Source organism: Pollachius pollachius, assembly GCF_949987615.1.
Source record: "Pollachius pollachius genome assembly, chromosome: 6".
NCBI classification, from domain to species: domain Eukaryota; kingdom Metazoa; phylum Chordata; class Actinopteri; order Gadiformes; family Gadidae; genus Pollachius; species Pollachius pollachius.
The window spans coordinates 21,365,450-21,382,913 of record NC_136939.1 but is presented as its reverse complement, the minus strand read 5'-3'; the positions used below and the strand labels follow the sequence as shown (position 1 = coordinate 21,382,913).

General features: G+C 45.3%; 1 protein-coding gene across 1 annotated transcript in view; it reads right to left on the bottom strand.

Moving 5' to 3' along the window:
• Nucleotides 1-6,281, bottom strand: part of dpysl3 (dihydropyrimidinase like 3) — a gene marked incomplete at its 5' end in the record, with an annotated part of 30,422 nt that extends 24,141 nt beyond the window's left edge. Inside the window, one exon of the mRNA XM_079738172.1 lies at nucleotides 6,200-6,281. Coding sequence (XP_079594298.1) covers nucleotides 6,200-6,281 — 82 coding nt within the window. The remainder of the gene's footprint in view (nucleotides 1-6,199) is intronic.
• Between the last annotated feature and the right edge of the window lie 11,183 nt (nucleotides 6,282-17,464).

Sequence of the window (17,464 nt, the reverse complement as noted above, 5' to 3'; positions counted from 1 at the left end):
ACTGCTGCTGCAACACTGCCAGACACGGGCAGGCCGTTGCCATGGTGACAGGGCGGCTGCAAGAGGCAAAAGGAAGGGAAGGGTGGGGTGAGGGGTGGGGGTTGTGGCGGCTGGGCTCGGCTGGTTAGGCAGCAGGCTCAATGGACGGCTGGTTGCGTAACAGGGTGAGCTGCCAAACCGGTCGATTTCAGGCTAAATCCGCCTCTCTATGGTTAAGTGCATCTGCCCCATAGCCAAAAGGCATCATAAACCATGAACATAATAACCGTGTAATAATCTGTCAGAAATGACAGTTCCCTCAACCCTTTTTACAGCAGGCTACGACACGTTACTGTGCAGACTACCCAGTGGAAACACCGCACCAGCGCACGCCTGTTCCACGTGGATCCCTCCCCGGCGCGCGCGGTGCTCGGAGACGCATCCAGGACGTAAAGTGAGGCTCGAGGGCATGACTGAGCCCCTTAGACGCTCTCTTGCAAATAGCGTAACGGCAGGCCAATAAACAGAGCAAGAACGGTTCTCGCTGTGAGGAAAAGAAAACTAAACTAAACTGGACAGTTCAAGCAACTGGCCTGCCAGAGAATGACCTCGCTAGCTGCCTGTGAGTACGGGGCCAATGGGATTATTTCATGTCCCAGGGTTCATGGTTCTAGGGTCCAGGTTCATGCATGGCTCCGCCCCCCACTTTGAGTGCGTGTGTGTGTGTGTGTGTGTGTGTGTGTGTCCGTGCGTGCGTGTGCGTGTGCGTGCGTGTGTGCGTGAGTGTGTACTTGCTTTGCGCGTTTGTGTGTGCGCGTTTGTGTGTTTGTGTGTGTGTGTGTGTGTGTGTGCATGTGCGTGGGTACATGCGTGTGCGTGTATGCGTGTGAGTGTGGATGGCCTCAAAGGGAGGCACAGAGTCCGGAGCGCGAGCCACAGCGAGCCACACCCATGGAGCTCTGAACAGCAGGCAGCTCTCTGGGCTCTGAACCAAGCCCCGCCCCCACCTCCCGCCGCAGAGCCGCTTCTAAAACAGCCCTGCATGAGGTCATAACCCCGCACCCGCGCACCATGACTACATTATTTCCAATTTCAGGGCAGACAGGAAAGCAAAATGGATACCATAATAATGATGATACTGCTGTGGTGGTTAGCGGCAACAAACTTTGCCATCCGGCGTCGTCAAGTGAAACATGTCGACGGTGAAGGGCCATGTGTTGTTTCAGCAGTAAGCCCTGAAACTGCTCCCTTGCACTTTTACTGTAAGTATGTCGGCTGAAATATACATCAGTGGGGGGGGGGGGTGAGCTCGCTGCTCTGACTGACAATGCGCTGCGTGCCAGGACGGATTCACATTTCTTCAACTTTATTGCTTAACCGTAGAGCCCAATAGGCTGGTCTACTACCACAGCAGAACAGAGTGTGCGGCCTTGTGCATGGGTCTATTACTGCAGTGACTCACACTATCACTCGCTCTCTCTCTCAAACACACACACACGCACGCACGCACGCACGCACGCACGCACGCACGCACGCACGCACGCACACTGAAATGGATCAATAACTTTCCATTTCCATTACTTTAATTCTTCCGGTCGTTCTGACTCTGCAGTTCTGATTTAACAACCAAGTACTACTGATAAATGAACGAGAGAACATTTTATACTAGAGGGGCCTTATTATAGATTGCTTGACATGACAAATACTTCATCACATATGAAGGGACAGCTATCTACCGCCCTGTGCTCTGTGTGCGGTCCGTGTGTGTGTGAATTGTAGAGAGAGTGAAAACACTGACAAAGCACTTTTGAGATACTTGAAAAGACACCAGGGTAATCTATCCAGTAATACCGTAGTGTGTAGTTTAGGAATTTCAATAAAGCAATAACATTCCAGAAACACATAGTTACAGACACATTACTTTCTCTCTACTCTTGTCATTCAGGCTTAAATAAATCATTCACAGTAAAACCACAGGCGGATAGATATTGCGGGCTGATTTATGAATTTATGGAGGTACTGCCCATGAGGCATTGGGCTTAAACTCCTCTCAGATATCATCTGCATCCGCTGAATAAGTCATTTTTCCACATGTTGTATTCTGTTTGTTGGTGTTGTTACAGATATGCAGTCAATGTATTTCAACTTGGGTTTACGCTGTTTTAACGAGGGTTAACACTTCTTCTTAACTGGTTTTTGCAGACGACCCTGTGACAAAGACTTTGGCGGGATTTTGGAATCAGGACTTTAGTTCCTCATGACATGATTTATTTGAGGGTGTTAAGCAGTTGCTAGGGACAACTAGGTGAGCTGTCTCTTACATCGCTGTGAGTTTGTGTCTGACTACTGTTCCAAGACCCAAGGGTTTACATGAGCTCATAAAGAGAACGTTAGGGATGATGTAGTACTTGTAGATTCATTCATCTGGAATGTTCTCATCAAGCTAAATGGCTCCCTTGGTTGATTAGCTCATCTTATGATGAAGCTTTAGTCCTGTGTTGTCTGTTACTTGATGCTTCCTGGGGCAGTTTGAGACCTATTTGGTGATAAGGAGCCCTTTCTTTTTTTTAAGACAACATTTTTATTTAGGTTTCATCCAAATTGTATGTGTGTTATTTGGGTCCAAGCTCACCTAAAGGTCAAATCCTAGAATCATCCCTGTGATATTCTGTATTGCTATCTTCCTATCTCAACTTAAATTTACCCTATACACAACGACATTTTGATAAAAAGTGAATGAGTGAGAGAGCCATGAAAAGTGAATCATGATTGTGTTTAATTGTCTGTCCAGTCAAGTTCTCAGGCATTCTGAACATAAGATATCCATACTCTCGGATGAATCACAAACGTGCTCTGTCAATCCTGTGCCCCCAAAGAAAAGAGAACAGACCAATAAAAGGTCCTCCACTGCACCACAGGAAGCCTACGGTACTGGACGGGCCAGAAATAGCCGTGAGGATGTTTTCCTAGTACGACCTTGTTGTGGATGTAACAAATGACTCGCCTTTTCCACCAAGTACTGAATAGAAAAAAGGCAAGAGGTAGAAGGAGATAGACTGCCAGCAGACTGGGGATGCTGGGTGTGTACTGGTCAGAAAGGCCCTAGGGTTGGTTGCTAATGCTGAAAAACACTCAGACACACACAAGTACAGTCACTCACCCACACACTCACACACATACAGTCACTCACAGACACACACAAGCACATACACACACACACACACACTGAAGTAACGGGTACAAGAGCCAAGAGGTGACAGACGCACCCCTATTAGCCTAGCCTAGAGAGAGAGAGAGAGAGAGAGAGAGAGAGAGAGAGAGAGAGAGAGAGAGAGAGAGAGAGAGAGAGAGAGTGCTAGAGGGATAAAGAGAGGGGAAAATGACAGGGAGCAAAAAGAGAAAGTGAGAGAGAGGGGAAAGAGAGCGAGAGAGTGAGAGAGGGAAGGAGGTGGAGAGAGAAAGGGAGAGAGACATGGGTAGACCAGGGGAAGAGGAAAGTCATATTGCATGCTCGCCAGTTCCTCTGCTTCAGGCCTGTTGCCTAGTGACCGAAAATATTTACCCTATACAAAAAAAAACGAAAAAAACTTGATGGGATTGTTTTTTTTCTCCCTCCCTCTTGAGGAGTGAACACAATGAGAGACGTATCAATCTCCATGTGTTGCACAGCGCACTTCACTCCCACATCCACGGGCCCCAGATTCTCTGGGATATTGATCATGTGATCGGCAGGGGAGGGGTGGCCACATTACCACACACAAGGAAATTACTGGTGCCTTTAAGCCGTCTCAGTTGGGGTTGTCTGTGTGTGTGTGTGTGTGTGTGGGTGGGTTCATGCAACTCGTAAACGTATTTATTTGTGTGTGCATGTGTTTTTTGTATTTAAAATGTGTGTGTGTGTGTGTGTGTGTGTATGTGTGTGTGTGTTTGTGCGCCCACATGTTGGTGTTTGTGTGTGTGTGTGCGTGCGTGCGTGCGTGCGTGTGTGTGTGTTTGTGTATGTGTGTGTGTTTCTGCACACACATGACTGAGTGTTTGTATGTGTGTATATAATTGACTGAATGTGTCCACACACACACTTGCATGTGTGCGAGTTTGTGTATGTGTTCATTACGCCCACACAGTCACCACACCACATCATCACTAAAGAAGACCCCAGATACCCTCAGAGTATTTTCCTGACATCACGTCTATGTATTCACGTCGCCATGGCAATTTTGCAAAAAAAAGGGGAAACATCTGGGTGGTCACCTCCTGCTCCAGCAGAGGAGGAGGAGAAGGAGGAGGGAGTGTGTTGTGTGCACGCAGTTGAGCTGACTTTGCTGTTCTCTCTACTCCCAACACACTAGAGCTCTGGTTCTGACTCAGCCTACATGGTAGGAGGTGGTGGTGTTGGTGTTGGTGAAGGTGGTGGTGACGGTGGTGGTGGTGGTGGTGGTGGTGGTTGTGATGGTGGTGGTGGTGGTGGTGGCGTGGTGTTGGTGAAGGTGGTGGTGGTGGTGTGGTGGTGGTGAAGGTGGTGGTGGTGGTGGTGGTGGTGGTGGTGACGGTGGTGGTGACGGTGGTGGTGACGGTGGTGGTGAAGGTGGTGGTGAAGGTGGTGGTGACGGTGGTGGTGACGGTGGTGGTGAAGGTGGTGGTGAAGGTGGTGGTGACGGTGGTGGTGACGGTGGTGGTGACGTTGGAGGTGGAGGTGGAGGAGGTGGTGGTGGTGGTGGTGGTGGAGCTTGGGGTGAATGTGTTAGACAGCAGGAAATGGAATGGCCAGGTAAACTGGCGCATTTCCAGGTGCGGTACAGCCCAGCTCAGTTACGCCTCGTGTTTCCACCGCCGCCAGTACCCTTATGGTAGGGCGGGGTTTGAGCCGGATGGCGACAGCCGCGGCAGCTACGTAAGCATCGTGACCTCATAGCAGCCTGACACAGTGTGGCCTGCTAATAAATCCAAGGAAAAAGAATCACGCAACACAATGAACAAAGTGCAACAATGTAGGACGTCCAAGAAGGACGTCAATCTTGTGCACGACATTTTCTCCAATAAACGAAGCTTTCGCCGTTGTCCAGAAATGCCTCGCGGGTAATGTGTTTGTTCGTTATTATTCCCCTGTCACACGGAAGTGACGCTTGAACTTGTTGTCTCCCTTTCAGACGTCTCAGTACCCCAACGGAGGAGTACTGCAAGATGAGTACGGCTCAGTCCAGGTCACGCCCACTTTTGGCCGGGAAACGCGATCCGTGCCGCACCTTCGCATTCCGAACCGATCCGCAGCCGCCGGTGGATATGCGCCATAAGGATCTGTGCTTGTCTGTGTGTCTGTGCCTGTTTGTGTGTGATTGTGTGCGTGTTTGTGTGCGTGTGACTTTTCTATGAGGAAACTGGTCCCCTTCTCCCCTTCACCCCCGTCCAGCCTTACCGAGCTTTTCATGAACCTAAATGCACTAGGATGTGTTTAAGTTGGTGATGGAGGCTCAGTTTATGAGGTTGACACGGTATCAATGGAATCCATGAGCCATGAACCTCACTGGGAAATGAAGCATCAGAGATGATTTCTAATCTCTGGATGAGCGGCAGTGAAATCCCAGTGTTGGAAGCCACACAAATATCGAGAATTAGAAGAATTAAACCAAAACGCTGTGCGCTGCCTGACTCTAGGCTTATACCGATAGTCCATTCTCCGACTAACTATTTCTATCTTGGCTAGACCGAGCCAATAGCAGGTGGGTACAAAGGACCCACGTTGACCCACTTCCGTAATAGAAACAACCTACTTTAACATCCATGAGGTTGGGCGGCTCGTGGCTACATGTTAGCGTAGCCTGCTCAATATGTTACGCAGCCAGGGTTAACTGTGATATTTCAATTCAAAACTGATCACTGACTATCTATGACGCTCATGTTGGGCTGGCTATAAGACCCCTGCGGGCTAAATCTGTCTTAGGTTTTTTTCCTCCACCCATCCCCTCTTCGGTTGTACCAGCCAAGTGGCGAGGAGACAAAGGCTGGGTTTTCAAACAGCACAGCAACACCCTGGTCTCCATGGCTGAGACGAAACTACACTGCTAGACTTCTCTGCATGCTCTCTCTATCGAGGACACACACACGCACACACAGACACCTCTCTCTTTCTTCCACCCCCCTCCTCCCTTTCTCTCCTCTCTCTCTTTCTCTCCCCCACCCCTTCCTCCCTTTCTCTGCCACTCTTTCCTCTCTCTCCTCCTACCGCTCCTATGGGGGGATCGGAGGTGCAGAGGCTGGTCGTTACTATGCAGGGCGTAGTAGCCCATCACCGGAGCGCCACCCATCTGTCCTTTACCAGACCCAGACACATGAATAACAACGACTTTCCCTCTGCGCTATTATAAATATCAGAAATGGGCGTGTCGTTGTTTTTTTTCACATTCCCTGCATCACCATTCATTTACTTGAATGCCCTAATCAAGTATGTGATATTGGCTATTCAATAATGTGTTCAATATTAACCACCTTGCACCGCATCACCAGCATGAAGAAGAAGAGAATCAGAAAGGAGGAGAAACAAAAGGTAATTGACCAGCTCTCGGTGACAATCTCATTAGCCTACATTTAAAGTACAGCTGCATTATTTAACAAAACAACGGGGTTACATAAACGGATTGATCCAATGTGCCGGGGCTGGTCCACTCTGAATGAGGGCTCCACTGCATCCCATCAGATCGGGGGGTCTGCACACGCTGCAGGCATGACAGAGCAATCTCAACAAAGAGGACAGGGGCGCCCCGGTGGCTCACCGGGCGTACGGTTAGGAGCCAGTCCTTACCGCAGCGGCCGGGCTTTGACTCTGCCTGTGGTCCTTTGCTGCTTATCTTCCCCCTCTCCCTCCCTAACCCTCCTGTCTTACTCACTCTACAAAAACCTTCAAAAATAAATCTTAAAAAAAATACTAACAAAGAGGACGCCGGACACCTTTAAGAAAACGCCTTGTTCTGCATCCACCGGCCTGCCGCTCACCAAAGAGCCATCTCTTTCTCGTCTCAGCGTCCCACTCGAAAGCCACACGGCTGAACATTTATTAGAGCAAATGCATCAAAGTACAAAGTAAAGGTTCAAACTGCTGCGTTCAAAAGCCTATATAAAAAAAAACAATGCATTGATTTCCCACCCAGCAGCAGCACCACCACCCATCCAAGTTACCATGACGGGCAGTGCGGTTAAAATAAGCTCCAGTATCAGGACCTCCTTACCGTGATCTTCGGGATGTTCTTTTTGCCTTGATAAGACATGTTCTAGGAGTACGAGGAACAGAGAGTCCACCTTTCAACACAGCCGTGACAGAGATATTCCTCCTTTGGATGGATGCTCGGGGCGTCTCTCGCTCGGATGGGAGATTCAGGGAATGGTCGCTGGCGTGGCTGGTGCGCGGAGAAGAGGTTCAGACTGAGAGCCGCGGCCCCTCCCTTCATAGGCGCAGGGTGGATGGTGTAGTGGCGCTGAACGTCCACAGCAGGGCGCCAAATTGCAGAGAGAGCAGGGGGTTGGTGGCCCTTAACGTCCACCGCGGGGCGCAATGTTTGTTTTATTTTATTGCCGAAACAGACGAACACAAACATATGTGAATGATAAATCGGCAGACTTTATTCATAAAATTCGTAAAAAGACGAAGACGTTATAAAATAATTATTGGACCCTATGTCATGAAATGCATATATTATCCAACAGGAAAAGGCGGTGCCCTGTGTTATCAGTAAGAGGGCGGAAGCTCTTAGCCTATTATTCTGAAGGGTTTCCCCTGACTGCATGCCATCTATGCTGTTGAAACCATTAAAGGGATTAGACCAATGCACATTAACACTTATCTCTTCTGTTCAAAAATGTGTACTCCAAAACACACACATAGACACACACACACACACACACACACACACACACACACACACACACACACACACACACACACACACACACACACACATATATATATATAGATAGATATATAGATGTATAGATATATAGATATAGATATATACACACACACATATATATATATAAACACTTCACACATACATATATATATATATACACACATACATACATATATAAATATTTATATATATATATTTACAAACACACACACACACAAACACACACACACACACCACACACACACACATATACATGTGTATATATATATATATATATATATATATATAAAGCTTCTGCAAAGTTAAGTTGATTAAAAACCTTGATTGATGGATTGACATAAAGAGAGACATACGTTCTAGCGGGAGGTGATGGAGTCATTAGGACCGAAGACTATGAGCCGACAGCAGGCAAAGGGCCGGACACGAGGGAGGTCTGCCAGTCTGGGTCCGGGGGAAGGGGGGGCTCCCTAATGAGACACTGAGGACAGATGGACAACGCTCCCAGTGATCACAAGCTGAGCTGAATCATCTCATCAATACGTGCCTCGCGGCCCTTTGAATGGACCTCACAGCAGGAGGGGGATTATTGGAGGAAGACTATTACCTCAATGTGTCTTCATTGCCCTGCATGAATCAGTCTAAATGTAGCCTACAGCAACTCTGCATTTTCTTTCTCATGAAACTATTTTCTTGACTCCCATTGGTCTATACCTCATGTTGGACCCAGCAGTCCTTCTTGGGGGTACCAGAACAGAGAGACTACAAGGGGCGGAGTTAAGCCTGGTTTCCTGTTTTGTGACGGAGATAGGATGGTGGACGGAGGATAGGAGGATGTTAGACGGGTGTGAGCCTACACTGGTTCATTTAAAACCTTTCCACTTTCTTCCGGCTGCTGGCCTGGTTTGTGTTCGCCGATGACACACTGACAGGTCCACGCCAACAGCAGGATCTGTCTCAAGCAGATGGAAACAGATTTAGCTGTTTATCCACCCATTTCAACCAGTGGTAATAGAGCCACCGGCTGACCTCTTTACGTCACCAGCAACACCAAACTGAGGAGGCATTTGAGAAAAATATTTTCAGTAGACAGCTGTCATTTCGGGTCCGTGTCATTTCTCCAACGCTCCATTGTTCCGACCGTCTGCGTCCTCCGGCGGCGGAGCTCCTCCGGTGGCGGCGGCGGTCTTCAGAGAGTCGCAGAGAGGCTTGATCAACGGGCTTAGTTCAAATGACTCTTTATGCAATTGGCTGCTTGCCGTCGCTTCCCTGTCGTCAGCACACAGAAATGTATTGCCCTTCTCCAGACCCTTCTGCAGGGCGAATTCAAATCGCTAGCAGACTGGGCTGGGGGTACCCAGTTTAGGGGGTAACTACATTGGCACGACACCGGCTTCCTCCATCTTCTTCGCCACCTTTTTAAATAAACCGGCATTTCTCGTTTGCTGACAGCGATAACATCATGAATATCGTCTTCTTCTACTTGCGGCTCACTGCCCACAGAAAGACCTCAAGCCTTTGCAGAACCCATAATCCAATCCCAATCCGATTTAACGTATACATGCACGATTAATGCGACTATCAATCGAATAATCTAGGGGTCTTAATTCTACTATGAGAAACTCGATTTGGTTCGATTTTAGTCAGACTAAGTTGTATACATGCATCTTAATTATCCAATCATAGTCGGACTAACCCAATAATTCGATGTTCTTGAGTGTCATGTAAACGCACTGAGTGATTAAAAAAACTAAAATCAACTACCTGTATGTGTAGTGGCAAAATCTCAATGTTTAGGTCGTGTCCCATTGACAAACATTTGATTGTTCTTTCTCACCACTTCAGAGGAATACCTTGCCTTTTTATCCGACTCGAAAACAGGGTCCAAGAGACATTGATCAAATAAAGTTAATGATTTATTTATTTTATATATCATAGAAACTCACGAGACACATCGTTCTAATTCAAAATGATAATTAATATAAATTAAAACATGAAATATAAAGAACTGAAATATATATATGGCTCCTACAGTATGGGAGACAATTATTGTGGCTTTAAGGAACATTGTGTTTGTATGTTTGATTCCAGCACGGAGAGAAGCTTAGTTAACAGGGGCCCCTGTTCCAGGGTATTCCCTTTGTCCTTCATAACACCTAGTGATAGTCCCCTGCTATAGGGCCCCTGTGATCAGAGCAGGCCCTAGGGTGACCGGCGACCACTGACAGTTATCAGTAACTTATTTTTACTGTAATGTTGAAATGTCTTTTCATTGTAATATAATGGGAATACAGGGTGAGAAGATAAGTGTATGCTAAGTAAATGGGGAACGGGAGTGGGAGCTTCCAAGGCCCTCAGTATTCACCTTATTCCGCACGTAAACAAAGGGGGCGCCATATTGGTTCCATTTTGTGTTCTATCTTCCGGTTGAGCAACTCTGCCGTTATCGTACAGTGGCACAATACATTAGCAACTTTAGTCAAGATGACCAGCATTATTTGTTCCGTGCAGGGCTGCCATAACAACTGGGATAAAAGATGGGTGGCAACAATACTGTGTTGTACCAGGGCAGAATGTTGTGGGGCAACCCTCAACCTTCATCCTCCGCCATCCAGCGATGAGGACCGGCGTATGTGGCTAAAGGCGCTAAATTTGAAGAACCCTCCGAAAAAACCCTACTCTGTTCTTTTCATGTTGTGGACGGCAGACCATCAGACCAACACCCATACCCCGAGAAATGGTTGGGATATGTTAATCCTCCGGCGAAAAAGGCTCGTCGGATGCTTGTGAGGCTCCAAGGTAAGATAACATTTTAGCACTAACAGCTATCAATATTGCTAGTCGTTAGCCAGCTGGCGTCTAATGAGTATGATCAGCATATACCCGTAACTATGCCTTGGCTTGACCTCAATAAATGAACAGCATTACAAGATAAGATCAGGTCAAGGCTTTGTAATTTGATGTCCAGGACTGGTTATGTTGAAAGGCAGCAAAATGATGAACCTTATCGTTGATAACTTACTGATGTCTGATGCTGTTATTTCTACAGAACCCTCAACCAGCTCTGCAATCCAGGAAACTGATGGGTTGACTGTTGGGATGACACACCGTGATGCTTCTACACAGGGGAAGTATACATTCATGGAAGATCACATTTATGCTGTCAGTGACTCATTCCATTGTCCTCTCCTCCATGACCAGGCAACACAGTGTCCTGAACAACATCTTGTACACACCGAACTTCTCCGTAATGATCGGCTGTGTCTACTGTACACTGGGTTGTCGGTGGATGCCTTTGAGGCTTTATCCGATGACCTGAAAGAAGGATGCAGCATCTCTCAGCTACATCCCAAGGATCAACTGTTGATGACCCTGATGGAGCTCCGGCTGAACCTATTGCAGGACGACATCGCAGAGAGGTTCAGAGTGTCTCAGTCTGTGGTCAGTAGGATAATCTCTCAGTGGCTGGACTTCATGGAGGAGAAGATGAGGTGCTATGTTCCATGGCTGCCCAGGGAGACGATCCAGGCGACGATGCCACAGAGCTTCAAGGAACATTATCCATTAACCACATGCTTAATCGACTGTTCTGAGACCCCTCTTCAGAAGGCTCACAATCTGGACTCAAGCGGCGAGTCTTACAGTCATTACTATGGACATAATACAATCAAGTTCCTCATAGCTATTGCACCATGTGGTTTGATTATGTTCATCTCTCCATTATATGGTGGGAGATGCAGTGACAAGTTCATCACCGCCAACTCAGGGTTTCTGGAGTATCTGCGTCCAGGTGATGAGGTGACGGCTGACCGAGGAGTTGTTATCCAAGATCTTCTGTTTGAACGTAAAGTCAAGCTCGTCCTGCCAGCTTTCACCAGAAGAGGCCTTCCCTTGTCCGAAGAAGACACCACCAACAAGAGGCGCATAGCCAGCGTCCGAGTGCACGTTGAGAGGGTCATACGCCGCCTGAAGAACTACAAAATAGTCTCTCAAACAGTACCCATTAACCTTGCCCCGAAATTTGACAAGATTCTGAGAGTCCGGGCAGGGCTATGTAATCTTCATGGGGACATTATACAAGAAGATGAGGAATAAGATGTTCAATCAGTTATAAGTTAAATCAGTTGTAATGGTTACAAGGTTAAAATGTTGTTTCTCTTGTTATTTATATTGTTCATTTTTACAAATCTATGACAAACTTTAACTGATATCTGTATTTTTATGCAGAAACATGATGTCTTTGTCAGAGAGGGTCAATAAAATAAACTTGAGGCATTTGCTAAATCCTTTAATGATTGAGTAAATGCTTTGACATAATACTAAAAACTAATTACATTAAAAACAATATCCAATAATATGTAGAAATAGTAGTTAAAATATGTACATCTATCCATCTTAATTCGCCGGGTATTTCAATGTAGCTATCTAGCCGTAGCTAGCCGACCGGAAGTTTCAACACAAAGCGGAAGACAATAACATTTAAAAAGGGGCGTGGCGGAATAAGGTGAATAGAGTGTTGTGATTGGCCAAGTGCATGTTGGGGGGGGGCACACAAACACAAAAGGGCATATAAATCAATACCTGAGGACTGTTCAGGAGGTGCATTTCAACCATGACATAGAGCATCAGCGAGATTGTTAATGCACCAGCAAATTTGAAATCAAAAGTGTGGAAGCATTTTGGCTTCGCAAAGAAAAATGGTGAAATTGACAAAACGTCTGCAGTGTCAAATTTCTAAAAGTGCAATTAAATACCACGGGAACAATACAATTCTAGCAAGCCACCTTTTAAGGCGACACGGTATCACAGAAGCGTCTGCTACAGTTGCTGCAGCTAGTTCGGCTAACCCTTCTGCTAGCGGTAACGTTGCTGCTAACCTTTTTGAGCAAAAGCTCGGAGTAAATACGCCACGGGCTAAAGCCATCACCGCGTCGATTGCAAAATTTATTTGCACAGATTTACGGCCTTACGGCGTAGTAGAAAATGCTGGATTTAGAGAAATGGTAAAAACACTGGTGGCTGGGTACAAGATTCCCAGCCACCAGTTCTTCAGTGACACATGCCTTCCGAAGATGTATGACGACGTCAAGAACGAGGTGAAGCAGTCACTCTTTGAAGCGGACCGGGTGAGTATCACCACCGACGGATGGACAAGCTGCTCTACAGAGGGGTATGTCACCATAACCGCACATCTCATTAACAAAGAATGGGCCATGCAAAACATAGTTCTCCAGACCAGAGTGCGGAACGAATCGCAAACCGAAATAAACATTGGAGGCTTACTTCGTGACGCCTGCCAGGAATGGAATATCACAAGACAAGTCCGGCTCTAGTTACGGACAATGCCCGCATCATGATTTTGGATGGAAGAGCTGCTGAGTTCAGTTCCCATATTCCCTGCTTTGCAAACACTTTAAATTTGGCATCACAGAAGGCAATGCGAGTGAACAGTGCTGATCGATTTTTAGGGAGAGTGAGGAAAGTGGTCTCATTTTTTCATTGAAGTCCTTTGGCTACCAACTCGATGCGAGAGAAGCAAAGATTACTCGCCTTGCCACAGCACAAGTTGAAAACCGACGTTTGCACTCGATGGAACAGTTCCTGCGAGATGTTGGAACGTTTTCTCGAGCAACAAGCGGCAGTAGAGGCTACACTGATGTCTAAAGATTTCCGAAAGGGAGAAGAGGCGGACACCCTGAAAAACTGTGACATCAGTAACGCAGAAGATGCAGTGCAACTTATGACTCCAATCAAGTTGGCCATCACCGTCATGTGTGAAGAGCAGCAGCCGACCATGTCTGTGATTGCCCCCCTCAAGGCTAAACTCCTGAGCCATCTTAAGCCTATTGAAGACGACTCTTCCATTGTTAAAGAAATGAAGAATGTGATGGTCAAGGACCTCTCCGACAGATACTCAGATGTCATGACAGTCTTTACAAAGGTATGGAAGTTATGCATTTTTGTTATGAATAACTTCTGACTTACTATATTTTATAATGTGTGTTTGGTTGTGTGTGCACATATGCTCAAAAATGTATTTTTAATCAGCATCAGCGTTGGATCCGCGCTTCAAGGAATTGCCTTTCCTTGAATTTGAGGACAGAGAATATACGTATGCTAAAGTAGCTGTTGAGGCGGCTGACATCCATACCAGGGTAGGCCTACTACAACAGATCTTGTAGATTTTCGCTAAAATGCTAGAAATTGGCCACAATTTAGCTACTTTTGAAATGGCTCATTAGGCTCTCTCAGAACCTACTGTAGGAGCATGACAGTATATGTATGTGCTGGACCTGATTTGGTAGACTTGTTAGAGTTGTTGTGTAAAATGTATGTTACCAGACATGCTTTTCTGACAGTTTGTTCAATTTTGTTAGAGCTTAAACATTTTAACCAATATTCAACCAATCTTATCTTATATATTGATTAGATACCAGGAGATGTGGAAGAGGGGTGCTCACAATTGCCTGAGCCTGAGGGAGAGACAGGTTTGCTTTTAGTATAGCTTTAAGTCAGTATGTGATATTGCAACTGTGGCTCAGATCTGGTCTGGCTAAACTAGGCCTGGCTTGTCTTTTCTTTTTTCTCAAACACTGTTTGTCCATGTTAAGCAGCAACTAAGAAAAAACTGTTCCAGTATAATTAAACAAACAATTCTGGTTTCCATCATATATTTGCCAAACGTATAAAGTTTAGCATACGTTTTAATTTTTATGATGTTTTTTTTTTGTTTTGTTTTTCAGATGAGCCGTGTCCCAAAGAAGCAAAGGCATTGGACATGCTTTTTGGAGACACATTTATTCAGGTGCAGGAGAGCAGGTCCACTGCTGATAGGACCAGGGAAGAGGTTGTCAGATACCGAGCAGAGCCTCCACTCGCACTGACAGGGAGTGTCATGGACTGGTGTTAGTCTCACGAGGGGGAACTGCCATTCTTAGCTAAGCTAGCTAAAAGATACCTTTGTATCCCAGACACAAGTGTCCCCTCCGAAAGGGTGTTTAGCACCGCAGGTGACATAGTGTCTTCTCAGAGGAGCACTCTTCAACCTGAACATGCTGACCAGTTAATATTCCTGAAGAAAGATCTGAAGTAGAAGTACAGACTGTAGCCTATTGATAAGTGCAAATGTTCAAAATAGCTTTGTTACATGGCTGAGCAGTTCATTTGTTTAATTACATTTTTCTATTCAGCATAAAATATTATGCAGGCCTACTTTAGTAGTAGAAGTACATGTGTAGAATCTACTCACTCACTAACTCACTCACCCACCCACTCTCTCCCCTGCCAGCATGTAGCCTATTGAAAAATGTTCTGAGCAATGTTTAATTACATTTTTGTATTCAACATAAAATATTATGCAGCACCTTTCAGAAGAATACAGATAGTCTCACTCACATTATTGCATGTTTATTCCATGGATATAGAATTTTGGTTAAAAGTTACTGCATTGAATCGTTAAAGAAAAGAAAAATGAATCGAATTGCCAACTACTGAATCGTTAATCGAATCGAATCACTGAAGCCAAAGATTCACACCCCTATTATGGAGTAATAATTCATGATATGCCTGTTTATGAAAGGGTTAAAAAGGTGAAGCTCTTTAGCTATTAATGTCTACAGTGCTCATTTATGACATTTTTGTTACTGTTTTATGAAAAAATCCAGTTGAATGGTGTATTCATTGTAAAAAGAGTGGTTCATTTATTTAAAACTGAGAGAAACTGTCATTATTTTATTTGTATAAGAGCTGCAACTCATAGCGGCTTAAAAACTGTAGTTTCCTGTAAAATTCATTGCTTAAGTTTACAAAAAATGTATTTGTCTAAGTTTAAAATGTGACCATGATTTCTATGTATTATTTACTGAAATCTGGTACTATGGCATTTGTATTTCTGTCCATTTTCATAGTTTTCGCGGTGTCAGAAGGTGTTAAAATGCCAGTGCTGAAAGGAGGAGAGAATTAAAGTCGAACACCAGTCGAAGCTTTCTGCATCCTGTGTGGTAATTCCAAGTGGGCAGCTACATAGTGTTATATTTTTATGTTAGGCTATATATCAGTGGCGGCTCGCCTATAGAGGGCGCTGGGGCGCCGCCCTGTTTTATTTTTATTTTTATTTATTTTTATTGTTTCATTTATATATTTTTTTAATCTTTCTCATTTTGAGAAATAATCTGTTAATTGCATTCGAATAATGCTTTTACTTTAGAATATCTTTAGAATCCTCCATAATTATATCTGCATTCACTTTCATGTTCAACTTATCATTGTGGTGAAGTAGGTGTCTTCCCTGGGGCCACAGTTTGCTCAGCACAACAAGCTTGAATTTTTAGGCAATGGTTCCCCGGTTGCTAAGCAGAAAAGTACATAATTTCGCCAATCAGCGTCGTCGAATTGTATGGCTTCTGGGCGCTCAAAATATAGCCCCCAACACAGGGCACTGTCCACTGCACATTTACCATTACCTCAGAGATCAGCAACATGGCGAGTTTGAGTACTGCTACCACTGTTTCCCTGTGAGTTCAGCTAGCCCCAAATACAGTTAAGTCTTTGCTTATGAATCCCTTCGAAAGAAGAACATTTGCAGAAAAATTAAAAGAAAAAAGTAAAAGAACTCGGACCAGACAAGCCAGAAGTGAACATAACCCAACAAGCTAGAGAAAAAAGGATGGAGCCTACAAGAGAAGTTTTCCCAGAGTTTGGTTCAGGCTTCGCTAACTAGTTGTGGGTATGCCAATGCATTTTTTTGCTTTCCTTGTATACTTTTTAAAACAAGTGCGTGTGATAGTTTGTGGACACAGACAGAAAGACAGACGAGCAAAGTTCCTATACAAGTAAGAGTTTTCCAAGAGTTCTCTTACTAGTCTCTCTCACTCTCTCACTCACAGCCCCCCCTACTTCCTGTGAGGTGGACACTGGTTGCAGACCCTCACAACCCCCCCACCCCTTTCAAGTGTACTGTATATAGTTCTCTGCAAACCTATGGTGGCATCAGGCCTTCAGTGTGTCTTGAACAACACACAAAAGTTTGCACATTTACTTGAATTTTGTGGAATTCATATTTCATTGTATTTGTCTAAATGCATACTAATGCAGACTGTAGATATATTTGAGTGAAGTTACCAACACAATGGCTTGGCTGTAACACACTCACCCATTCTCTCTCTCTCACACTCTCACTCACTCACACAGAGAGAGAGAGAGAGAGAATGTTACCTTGTGTGTAATTCACAGTTTTTGTTGATGTATCTGCACTCTTAATGTTACTGAATTCTACAAGGCAAATAAATGAACTTAAAACTTAGTTCCCTGGCCCCATTCGTCTTTGTAAGTAAATGTTGTTTTGCCTTTATTTTGTCAGAATGCACCAGAATGCTTCGTTTGTTTGTGAAAATCACAAAAAAATCTGCTGGGGGAGGATGCCCTCAGACCCCCCCCTACAAGTGTTTGGAATGCAAACGTTCAGCCCCCCCTCAAATAAATTCCACCAGCCGCCACTGCTGGTGTCATCAGTTCCAAGTGTGGCCCGCCCCTCAATGTGGACTGAGTGCCCGCCCCATTAATGTGGGCTCCGTCTGCGGGCTGCAGTCAGG